The sequence below is a fragment of the Heloderma suspectum genome, chromosome 4, assembly GCF_057233095.1.
Source record: "Heloderma suspectum isolate Gila_16-S chromosome 4, 16-S_ref, whole genome shotgun sequence".
Lineage (NCBI taxonomy): Eukaryota > Metazoa > Chordata > Lepidosauria > Squamata > Helodermatidae > Heloderma > Heloderma suspectum.
Window position 1 is genome coordinate 250,267,445 of NC_139461.1, and position 13,021 is coordinate 250,280,465.

The 13,021-nt window shown below is 44.2% G+C and overlaps 1 protein-coding gene across 2 annotated transcripts in view; it reads left to right on the forward strand.

Moving 5' to 3' along the window:
• LOC146348490 (transmembrane and coiled-coil domains protein 2-like) overlaps positions 1-12,268 on the forward strand; it is a 34,288-nt gene extending 22,020 nt beyond the window's left edge. For both annotated transcript variants that reach the window (XM_084853260.1, XM_084853261.1), the window contains exon 3: positions 9,897-12,268. In XM_084853260.1, coding sequence (XP_084709386.1) covers positions 9,897-10,682 — 786 coding nt within the window. In that variant the 3' untranslated portion in view covers positions 10,683-12,268. The remainder of the gene's footprint in view (positions 1-9,896) is intronic.
• The last annotated feature ends 753 nt before the right edge of the window (positions 12,269-13,021 follow it).

Genomic DNA, 13,021 nt, shown 5'->3' on the forward strand with positions numbered 1-13,021 from the left:
CTTAACTGCATGCATATTACCATTTGGGTGTACATAACTGATTTCCTGGATTGCCCCTTTGGTTCTTAATTTTATTTGTCACAATCTAGCACATTGCTTCCACTCACAGAAAGAGATTTACATGTGCAGAATATCTTTCTATGTAAAGGCCACATAAATCAACTGCATTAGCCTGAATATATATTCAGGAACATGTTTCTGTGTATACAAGGTCTGCACAGGCAAAAATGGCCTCATTGACCCCCCCCCCCCATTCCCAGAGAATAGTGCCCATTTTCTCACTTGGCCCTTCTTACTTGCCCACTGCCAAAGGCAGTTAGGCTGGTAAGTACAATGGAGAGGGCCTTTTCAGTGATGTCCCAACACCTCTAGGATCAGCTTCCATCAGGGGTTTGTGAGGCCCGTTCTTCACAGTTCTTCAGGAAGGCTTTAAAGACCCACCTGTTTTTGCTGGCCTTACCATAATCTGTAGGCTGCAGGTTTTACTGGTGAAATCAAATTTTGTAATGATATCGAATCAGTGTCTTACAGTATTTTATTGTACATTTGCCTATTTATATGCTTCTGCATGCCTATTTTTATCCTGTATGCTGCCTTGAGAGGTTTTCCCCTTACAGGCAGCCAACAAATAATTTAAAATAAGAAATTAAATAAATGTTTTCCACTCCCAATTGATTACACCCATCATTTTGCACATGGAACAAGGTGCAGAGTTTTTCTGCATGTATGGTTCTCTGGGTTGCAGCCATAATGGGATGCACCACCTCTGAGGATGTGACGGTATCCTCCGACTGTGTTTATAACACAGACCAGAGACATTCACACAGTCTCTGTGCAATGTCAGTGTACTCTTCTACACCATAACTTAAGTCCTGTTTGCGTGTTACGGTTTTAAGCATTTATCATTCTATACCAGCCAGTTTCCTTTTATATAAAATCGCTCACTTGGGGCTGTTACTTAGGGAAGCAAATGTTGGCTGGTCCTAAAAAATAAAAGAATGAATATCTTCCTTATTTTGTCTTAGGCATAATGACATTTACAGAGAACTTACCATATTTCGTCATATGACCTTTTCACCTTGATGTATGTTGTTTGAGCTGGAACATAACAAGGTTGAGTTTTTTTCATTTAGCTTCCACACTAAGCCATGCCCCCAGTTCAGCTAAAGCTAGCTACTCCCTCTTATAGTTATGATTGACAGTGAGTGCTGATCCTTATATAGTCAAAATTATACAACACACACAAGAGGGAGGTATCAGCAGGCTTGAAGGAACCCCAAAGTCTGTAGAAATACAAAAAGATATCGGGGGGGCAGACGGGACACGAAACAAAACCCCGAACAGCCCAATGACAACTGAGCATGCTCAGCAGGCGTGGAATGTTGACTATCTGTTGGAGTGGGCAGGGTGTGGGGGACACAGCAGAAAATGAAGGTGGATAGAATGGAGTATCTTGGGAGAAGTAATGACCAGCTGGCATGAACAGGAGCATTCCACACTGCAGCATTTTGTTGCAGGAACCATCTGTTATATCAAGTCTCATTGAAAGCAAATGGTTCTTGTGTTAGTTGCAACTAACTTGTTCCATTGTCTTCAGTGGGACTTTGATATGTCTACTGTTAGCTGGATTTAGTCCCATATCTTTTCCTCTTCAACCAAACCCAGGAACAGCGAGGTGCTCTCTCCTTCAAATCAAGTTATTGGGGAGGGTGGGTGGTGTTTCGGAAACACGCAATATTTTGAATTCAGGTTTGTATCTGTAGCCAGATTTTCACTTTTGATGTAGTAATCACGCTTCTTGTTTTAACCAGTATCAGTTCCATGCATTGAATTTTGTTTGCCTGACCCCTGGTGGTGAGAGCTAGTATTTACCATATCAGGTCAAACTCTGGCTTTCAGTGCTTTGGTCTGCTATTGTAAATATCTGCTGTTGCCACTTGAGAACGGTTGCATATACATACTGGATGAAAGTGCTGTAGTACAATCACTTCATTATGACGACTTTACAATGTCAAGAGGTATTGTGAGAATTGGGGCCTCAGTCTTGGGAGGTCTTCTGCCCAGAAAGGCAGCCTAAAATATTTTAAGTTGATCCAAACCAAAGCCATCAAGCCTTTTCCATCAGAAACATATCTGTGTACTCTGACATCAGTCTTGGTTATTATTTTTAATTGGATCAGCTGGTTGTGCAAAGTGATGGATTAGTTTATCCAAAGTGACAAATGTTTAGAGGCCTGTCTCTTTATTTTGCACTATACTGTTTTGTCTAAAAATGTCATTTGGGTATTATGGAAAAGCAGTCGAGTTTATATGATTTTATTTGCAGTGATAACAAAACAGGGGAGTTAAGTCTAGTCACCTTTTTCTCTTCTAGTTTGAGTCTCATGTGAGATTGGCAGGTCAATGCAACTTGTCCTGAATATGGTTTTTCTATTTTTCATGGGAGGAAAAAACCCTGAAGATGCCATTTTATTACATATATAAATATTTTAGATTAAATATGATGGATACTGGCCCCAATCCAGCAAGATCTCTTGCTACATAAAGCCCTGTTCCAGCATTTGCCTGAACATGTGAGAGCTTCAAGTGGGTAGAGTAATGGGTCTGTGCATGCTGGCTCTGCCCCTACATCTCCGGGCACACTGCCCCTCTCACTTTATAACTCTGCGCAAACAGGAACCCTGATAAGGCAGGGGCTGTGATGGTGTGGAGAGTTCTACTTGCATTCAAGCCAATGCAAGTAGAACTCTTTTAGGCCTTGCCGATTTAACATGGCAACTGAGGGGGTGGGACCAGTGTGCCCAGAGATGTGGGGGCAGGGTTAGCATGTACAGCCCCGTCACTACACCTACTTCAAGCCCTCATGCGTTCAGGCAAGTGCCTGAATAGGGCTTAAATCAAGAACTTAAGTAGGTAAAGGTGCAATCTTACACATGTTTAGACAGAGAAATGTCCTACAGTTCCCAGCATGCCTCAGTCAGCCATGCTAGCTGGGGCATGCTGGGAGTTTTGAGACTTTTTCCTGTCTAAACATGCATAGGATTGCACCCTAAGAAGAGTTATTCTGGATCAGGCTGAAGTTCTATCTAGTCCAACATTCTGTTCCCACAGTGGTCAGCCAGATGCCTCTGGGAAGCCCACTGCAGGAAAGGAATGCAACAGCACCCCCTCCCCCCCTTATGTTCCGCAGCAACTGCAGTACATCAGTGTCTCAGAGTTTCACTGAAAGTAAAGACACCTGGTATTGAGAGACATATTTGCCCTGGTCCTGGAGGTAGTATCAGCTAGCATGACTAAGGGGCAATCTACATTACAACTTTAAGCTGGTTTCAAACTTGTTTTTAGCGATTATGGCTACCAAATACAGGAATTCTGGGAATTGTAGCTCTAGGAAGAGGGGCCGCTTGGGCAGGGGTCTCTAGCAAAGAATTCTCAGTATCCTCATAAAACTGTGGGATCCCTTTAGATAAACCAGTTTAAAGTTGTAATGTAGATTGCCCCTACTAGCCATTGACAGCCGTATCCTTCACAGCAGGAATGTTGAACCTTTTTCAGCCTGAGGGCTAAGTGCAATTTTGGAAAGCTCTCGGAGGGGCCATGTTCTGGTGGTGGGCAGGGCAAAAAGGGCAGGCCCCAAATACCAGCATATTTTAGCTCAAAGCTCTTACTGCCAGTAACTGAGCCTTAGGGGAGGCATTTCAACCCTTCAGCATAGGGGAAAACTGCACAAGAACTGGGCGACCACCAAACAATTGGCACTTGGGGAAAGGGGTCAAGGCTAGGGCACCGGGGTGTGGCCTTCTAAGGACCCCTGGAGTTCCTGATTGGGACCCCAGGTGGGCCAAATTTGGCCCCTGGGCCTGAGGTTCCCCAGCCCTGCCTTACACTATAGGCTTATAGTAAGGGTCCAGCACCTCTTTCAGCCAAAGGGCTGAATTCCATTCTAGAGATGCTCTCAAGGACCACATTCCAGTGGTGGGTGGGAGCCAAAGGCAAAAGGGATGGGGCACAACTCCCAGCATATTTTTTAGCTTCAAGCTCTTACTGCTAGTAACTAAGCCTTAGGAGGGGCATTTCAACCTGTTAGAATGGGGGAAGGGCTGCACAAAAGTATCAAAGAATTGGTGGATGGGGGGGAAAGAGGACTGGCATCCTACATTGGCTGAGTGAAGGAGCAACCCAAGAAGTAAAATCATCAAGCAGACAAAGGTTCTAGCACACAGGGAGTTCAGGCTAAGGCAGAACTTGTCAAGAGAACAAGCAAAAGTAAAAATACAGTTAGACAGTCAGATACATTACACAGTCAAGAAGCAGAGTCAAGAAAGAGTTCAAGGGTGAGTAGCATAGAGAGTCAATCACAAGGCAAAATCAGGAAAACAAAACTCAAAGCACTAGAGCTGATAGAAGAATATTATTCCAGCACTGGCTAAGCAGCCACTGAAAGCTTTTAACACCAGAGCCTGCTGAGTCCCACCCAGAGCCCAGCTGCAGTACATTAAAGCTTTCTGTCAGAGCCCTACTCATGAGGAGTCACTTTCTTCTGAGGAGTCATTCTTTGCAAGCAAGCACCCCTTTTCATGGTCCATGGGAGCCCTACTGGCCTGTCACTTGAGGCGACAACGTTCGGGGGGGCCAGGGGGTTGTTCAGCCTCTGCCTCAGAGGCAGAGTCTCCTCCCCCTGGTGGGGATGGACCTGCAGCCATCACCCCTGAGGGCCCAGGCTCCTCCTGGTCTGGTGATAGTGACTGATCAGGGGTGCCCTCAGTTTCTGGGAGCTCCAGTTCTTTCTCTGAGGAGGATTCCTTCAGTGGAGGCATGGCTGCTGGGCCCGAGGGAGGGGATTTGGCCCCCAGGCCTGAGGTTCTGCACTTCTGGCTTATAGGAACGTAGGAAGTGGCTTTATATGAAATTGGTCCACATAACCCAGTAATGTTTACTGTGCTTGGCAGCATATCTCCAAAGTCTTCGATAGAGAAGGGTTTTTCTGATCATCTGCCACCTTATCCATGCTGGAGGTCCTGGATTGAACCCAGGACCTTCTGCATGCAAAGCATACTCTCAAACACTGAGCTATGGTCCCTCTCAAGGATCCCCTCTCTCAGGATCCTATCCCTTTCAGGAACTTGCCGGCTATTCCACACCCTTTATCGGAGCCTGAACCCATGGAGTTTGAGATTCGCTGCACTAAAACATCAGGGTAGGGATAGAAACATTCCCAAACACAAAAGTAACCATCACATTTATGTTATTGTCCATGGCATCATGCATTAGTGTCCCAGATTTAACTTTAAGCAAAGAACATTTACTCTTTGGCAATTACTTTGTGTGAACTAGCTTCAAGTCATTTGAATCCCACCCTTACTCCAATCACAAGGCTTCCCTTCTTCTCCTTTAAAATTAGTAAAAATTTACTAACCACTAAAGTTGCACTGCAGAAGGGCAAACAGGCTCAGCTTTTCCCATTAGCCAATCAACATTAAGATTCAGAGCATCCTAGGGATCTTTACCTGTCAAAAGTATTACCAAAGAAAAAACCAAACTCCTACTGTACTGAATTTCTGCTTTGTGCCATCAAGATTTAAAGTTTATTCTATTTATAGAGTCTCTATGGAAACAGAGTATACGTAAGGTAGATAAAAACTACAAAATCCACAGATTTCTGCCATCAGGGTACAGAACAGATTTAGATTCTCCATTTGCCCTTTAAAAAGCCTCATGGGAACCAAAATGCACCATTCCCACATTTTAAAAATAACTAAAACAAAACAGGGAAGGAAAAATAGGTTATTTTGACAGCAACAGGGCTTACTTTATCTCAGTGCTTCTGTTTGGGGGTCAGGGAAGGGACAGGTAAGAACCAAGGTGACAAGACCATGCAAATGTATACTAGCTGACAATTCTCATCTGTGGATTCTCTGCAGAAGATAAGAAGAGCTCTGCTAAGTGCCTATCTACTTCAGCATCCCGTTTCCCCACAGTGGCCGAAGAGATATTACTTGGAAGCCCACAGACAGGCCATGAGGGCAGTATTCCTCCCTGATTTTTAGTTCCCAGCAATGGATACTCAGTGACATGTTGCTTGAATGCGGAGGAATAGCAGCTATTGATAGTCCTACTCTCAGTGAATTTGTCTATTCCACTGAGGTCCTGGGTACCAGCAAAGCAAGCAGTATGGGTCACACTTACTGCACTCCATGGAGCAGGGGTGTGAAACCTCAGGTCCATGGGCCAAATCTATCCCACCTTTGGTCCGTGGGCCAAATCTAGCCCACCTTGGTTCCCCAAAGGCCCATGCCCCATTCCCTTCGCTGATCATATGGTAGCTTTCCCACTTTTGCATCCCCCCAATCTAAAAAGTTGAAATGCCTCTCCTAAGGCTTAGTTACTGGCAGGAAGAGCTTTAAGCTAAAATAGGCTGGTATTGGGCTCCACCCCTGTGCCTTTGGCCCCACCCACCACTGGAACATTCCCCCCCCCTTTCCCAAAATTGCACTTAGCCCTGTGCCTGAAAACAGTATTCTTCTACACCACGGTGAGATGTACTGTCTTTCTATTTGAAGTCTAATTTCTAAATTTTGCACCTGTGCCTATTAATGACCATGAATTTCTACTTTTTTCTGTTCTCTTTCTGTGGTGATGCATTTCCTCATTTTTGGTGATGCATAAGTAGTCACCCTAATCTGGTTTCTTCTTGGAGTTGGGCTTATTCCCTTACCTACCAACTGCTTGTAGTCTGTGTGCCCTCTGAGCTCTAGTAACCTTACTAGCCCTTTATCTTGAGCCTCTCTCCCAGTTCACATTCATCCCTATATCTGAGCAAAATAATATAACCTGTGTGTTGATTCTGGACCTTATGCTGCATTTATCAGCATCTGCCTGTTTCCTTCTCTGCTTCCTGCCTTGGCTTTGACCCTGCTCTACTTATTTTCCTTTCTGCTCCTGTGCTTGGTTTAGTCCTGTTTGCTTGGATGAAATACATGGTTTGTTGGATAGTGTTTGCCTATTTCAGCTTGGCCTAGTCATGCAAATATACTCTTTCATGGAGGTCCTGATCCTGCAAGGAAGCACTTGTTCCAACCAGTGTCCGATCAGGATGCCTATTCTTGCACCATCAGTGGACCCTTAACTCTTCTGAACTATTCTCTCTTATAGATTCATGAATTTCATTGGAAGTGAGTGCTGATGCAGAATTCTTGTCAGTGTGCTGCTTATGTCAGATTTTCCTAAATGCTCTTCAAACTACAGCTCCTATTGTGTCACCATTTCATAGAATAGTAGGGTTGGAAGGGGCCTATAAGGCCATTTGTCAGATTTTTAAAGAGCTCAGCATTGTCGGGCTTATTAGGTATTAATGGCTTCATATAAACAGGCTCAATATGGGTTATTAATAATGAAACAGCATTAGAGGTTAATCTTTTACAAGAAAGAAACAGTACAAGAAGTAATGTATTGCCAAGCATCTTGGCCCCTTTGGAGAACTACATGTGCTGAATTTCCTTGTCATTGCTCTTCAAAGGAACAGATCCAAATGTCCATCATATATGTTTTTAAAGGCAATTAGAATAATTTCCCCCACACTTTATTTCATTCATGAGAAAATTCCAGCAATTCCATTGCTGGCTGGGGCATGCTGGGAGTTGTAGGCCTTTTTTCTGTCTAAACATGCATAGGATTGCGCTCTTAAAGACTTCTGTGTTAGCTAAATCCTTTCTTTTTGTCCATATGGAACATTTAGCATCTGGATTAGAAAGGCCTTAATTGCCTATGAGCCTAGATCAATATGTGGGAGGAATTAAGGGAGGAATTAACCTTTGATCTAGGTTTCATGGGTAACCAAAAGATGCTCCGTAATTACCTCAGATTGATGAATAGCTTAGGGGCAACCTGAGTTCACAACATATTGCAGAATCGAAGTAAAGAATTCTGGGTGTGATGGTCCTCAAAGCAGGATATCTGTCTCCCGCAGATCAACTGGCAGAATTCATTGTGTGTTTCAGTAGAGGCCTAGAACAAACAAGATAGATGATACTAAGATGTCTGTGAAGGAGATTGTTCTAGTTGACATAAGTATGGGATAAATGTGTTCTTGGCTCCAGATATGGCAATCACTTTAGGTACTTTCAAACTGACATAATAAGTTGCCCCAAGCTGGTGATTTTGGTGGGACAGTCATTTGTTTAACTGCTTTGATATATCATCTGATGTGGCAGGATCAACACTTGTGCTTCCAGACAAGGCTTTTATCATGCAATTTCTCTTCGTCATTCATGGAATTTAACTGGGGGCCCAGACATGTCATCATCCACTTATAACGCTCCGGAGCTTTTCCACCATGTCTTTCATATTTTTACTTTCCACAAAAAAAAAATAAGGAAGTAAAGATGGAATAGCTGCCCAATGCCTTTTGATTGGTAGCACTAGGAGCTCTCCATTTCTCTCTCCTGGCTTCCATTTTCTATTCACTACCTCAAAATGGCTGTGTATCTTTATCTTTACATCTTGAAACAAAGTCTATTTGGTGAGTCTTCCCAAAAGGACGTTTGTTTTGGTTTTAAGCAGAATACATATATCAGATTCCTAGATGTATCAAACTTTTAGGTGCCTAGGAGATAAATACTTAAGAGTATTGTACCCTACCCAGCATTGTAAGACCACCCTGCATTTTGTCTCTAATTCTGGCATTCCTTCATGCCTACATTACTTGAGGTATGAGGTAAACACCAATGGGCCACAACCAAGGCCTTAAACCACCAAAGCCCATAAGACCCTGAAGAAAGGAAAATCTCCTACTTCCCCACTAAACCAGTTCAAACAATGTCTTTTGTGAAGGAAGCCCTGGCCTGCTTATGTACTTATGCATGGGATTGGGTTACATTTCCCTTGGCTCGTATAAGCTGCATCCCAGTTAGGCCTGCCTTAAATATGTATGACCTTAGCTTGCCTTGTGGTTTGGCAGACACCACCAAACCATGATAGTTTGGTGCTCTTTAACTTTTCTTCTCTCTCAGGCTAGTGAAGCTGTGGCTTTGGCAAAAGCTTGTGCATGGTGAGACAGCTAAAGGGAGAGATTCCAGGTACAAAAAGGCAGGGATTAATATCTAGAGGTCACAAGTTCAGTTTTGAGGGAATATCTCATCTTAAAACATATTTAAAAGGCCAAGAAGAAGTTACCCTGCTTTGGGGAGTGCTGTAGCAAACTGAACAGTTCTCAGCAAAAAGTGATCCTGACAGAGTTGCCATACCGGTCACACTTCACCTTTAAAATAATCAGCCATGATAGTGAGTTTGCCTACAAGCCCATGTGTCGAATGATACATCAGAACAATAATCTTCATGCATCCTTGCCACCCCATAGGAAATGTGTCTCTGTAGAGGACAAACTGCAGTATATCGCAATAGTCCCTATGGTGTTCAACGGGTGCACAATTAATCCCAGTACTTATAGTCATTAGAAGTTTTACAACCATCATAACTCTCACCCCCCAGCCCTCATCTCTGCCCTCGTCAACAGAGGTGCCCTGACAACAGGCTAGCCAAGGTAGGCTCTCTTAGGAGAGGGACCCATATATTATGTCAGTGTAGCATGGCTGAATGGTAATAGTTCTGCAGACAGAGCAACCCAGGCATTCATCAGTGTGAAGAGATGGCATAGTCCCTAGGTTCATGGTCTTGAAATGCCAAATGTTGTACTCCACATTGTAATGTGTGGATGAACCTGGACTTCAAAAGAGCTACACCAGTCGGCATCCACAGAAAATATGACTGCAGGATTGAGACAATAATACCAGCTCCTTTTCCCATCTGTGTTACGTATGATCTGCATTCTGCAAAATAAACCTTGTGTAGCCCCTGCTATAACCACCTTTTCCAATATGTTTGTCTCTTCTTCCGCACAGAAGATACAACAGCTGTCTGAAGGATCTATGTTTGGCCATGGCCTCAAGCATCTTTTCCATAGCCGCAGACGGTCCCGAGAACGGGAGCACCAAAACTCCCAGGAGTCATCGCAACAGCACCATGGCATGTCTGACCACGACTCCCCTGATGAAAAAGAGCGCTCTCCCGAGATGCACCGTGTCTCCTATGCCATGTCTCTCCATGACCTCCCAGCTCGTCCCACTGCCTTCAACAGGGTGTTACAGCAGATCCGTTCCCGTCCTTCCATCAAGAGAGGAACTAGTTTGCACAGTGGCAGCCGCCGAGCCAAGAGTGGCTCCTTGGAACCCCAGAAAAGCAGCCCACATCTTGTCCGCAAGGCCCCGCAGGATAGCAGCCTGACAGCAATACTCCATCAACACCAAGGCCGGCCAAGATCTTCATCCACCACAGACACTACTATCCTTATGGCCGAAAGTGGGACAGTATACCTCCTGACAGAAGAGTCGGAATGCCTTGGTGACAAGGTAACAGTGACTCAGTTAAAAGTCTGGAAATACCAGGTGTCCTTCACCGGGGGAACCAAACGTTCTATACCATTGTGGCCCTCATCTTTGATAGGGACAGAACCCTGGAATTCTGTAGGTTTCAGCATCCATGTTTTAAAGAGCATGCGAGAGTACCAAAGCTACTTGGCCAGATTGCATGGTGGTCCCTGTAATGTCTGTGAGGAGCACCTTTGTGCTAAAAACAGAAGCAGCTTCCATCAGTTGCACCTAAAACAAATTAGATGGAGTTCCTGTTGAGAGGCCAAGCCTCAGCTAGCCAAAGTTGTCCAAGAACACTAGAAAGCAAACTTCTGAAATAATCATTGAAAATGATCTACGTATATCTGCATGCATGGCCTTTCATTAATAGGTTATGAAAAGATCTCTCCTTCCTGGTCAAGAGGGTGATCTAAAGATGATTTGGATTCTATCTGGACAGCATGTCAGCAATCCTGCTCCCCCATTCACTGTGATTATAGCACTTTAGGGAGCAATACTATGGAGATTGTCGCCTGCCTCTGAACTCAGAGGCAACCTCCTGTCCAATGAACGGTGGGAGTAGCGCAGAGGGGATCGTCTCCTCCGCATTCCAGCCGCCCTGCATTCACAGCTAAATGGCTGATTTCGGCTGTCTAGCCGTGGGACACTGGAGCGTGGGGTGGGGAGGCCAGACAACACATAGGAAGTGTCAAACTGGCACTTACAAACTCCCCACCCCACCTCCAGGAATGCCCCCTTTCCCTCCGCTCTGTGCTGCTCTTACGAGCGTGGAGTGTGGGGACGATCCGTGCTGCCTATGAGGGGGTGGGGAGGCAGTTCTCTGGGAACTGACCAATCCTGTGACCGTCTAGCTGCTGTCTTGCGGCCATAGGATTGTGCCCTTAGAATTTTATTTAGGTTATGTAAGGTGCAATCCTATGCATGTTTAGACAGAAAAGGGCGTACAGCTCCCAGCATGCTTTAGCCAGTTACCTGGGAATAAGCCAATTGAACACAATGGGACTTACTTCTGCACAAATATGCAAAGGATCGCACTGCTAATAGTCCATTAAGGGAGATTTTGTGGGAGTAGCTCCCTGGATGTACCCCATGTGATCTTCCTGTATATTAGCCCCTTCCATAAATATGCAGGGCCATGGCATACAATGTTGCATGTTAAGTGTCTTCATTTTCCTCACTTAATTTTAAGCCTTGCCTTCATCAGCAAGAGTTATTAACAGTTGAGAATGATGGACATGTTTGCTTTCCCTCCAATCCTATCTTGATGACTGTACCTTGGATTCTGATCCCAGGCCTACATTTCATTGAGGTGGTAGACACGTGTCTAGGCTGTACCGCTTTGGGCAGCAGGTGGGGGCTCACATAATTGAATGTTTCCACGTGAAAAAAAAAATCCCTTGTACATAGAAAAGTAGCACGCCAGGGCTAGACTAGAACCTTTGTCCATAATACCTAGTTTTCTGTTTGGAGGGAATTTTAATGAATGGAAGGCAATGTTAGCATCTTCAGTTATAGGAATCTTGAGCTGCAGTCTGAAATGGCACAGAAAGAGGTTTGCTACCTTAGTGAGAATTAGGCCTAAATTTTTACAATACCTGTAAGAACATGGGGTGGTGTGTTACCAGGAACGTTGCATGTATCATAGACTGCCCACTCTTGTAGCACATTGTGGTTATGTTGTTAATGTCAGACAGCAGGCAACTGCTCAATCCTGGGTGTGCATCTGCTCGGTGATAAACACGGCATTGCATGCTTTGCATTGTTTCCTACTTGCTGGTTTTCATAATGTCTATTTTTAACAGTATGCCTCTTCGTCTGCTTGCAAAATCGGTTTGCTTTAATGACTTCACTGGTTGGCACTGTGGCCAGTCGTGGTGCCATTTGATGAGTTATTTCGTTATAGAATGCAGCATATCTATGAAATCTTTATGAATTGCTGAGTGTGAATAGGCTATATTTTTATAGCTGTGGGTTTTAGGAGGATTCAAGAATTTCCATGAAAATTCAAGTCAAGGCCAACTTGCGAGTCTTAGCAGTGACTTCAACAGTTGATTTACATACTCCAAAAGTTGTCTGCCTAGCCTTGACAGGTTTGGCTGCGGATAGTGCCAGGTTCCAACTCCCCCAACCCCCCAAATAACTCTGGAATAAAAGCTCAAGACAACTGACACTGTGCACTTGTTTTAGAACAGTGTCTGCATAGTTAGATATGTGTATATGTAGTCATGTACACACATGCATGCACACACATATCTGTCTCTCTGTCTGTCTGTCTATCTAGAGATAGATAGATAAGATAGATAAGATAGATAGATAGATAGATAGATAGATAGATAGATAGATAGATAGATAGATAGATATTATACGGGATCTTACCCCTCAGTATTGTAACTTTATAGGTGTTAGTCAATTTACTGTTTTTTTGGGGGGGATTTTAGGACTTTCAACAGGAAAAACATTAAAAAGGAGGATGGAGAGGTGAAAATTGCCTCCGTTGTTCCCCCTTCTCTGCTGGCAGCAGCTTGGCAGGGCACTGGATATGCAGAGATCGAAGGCTTCCTTCAAAAAGGAGTGCAGTCCATAGGATTGTGCTCAAA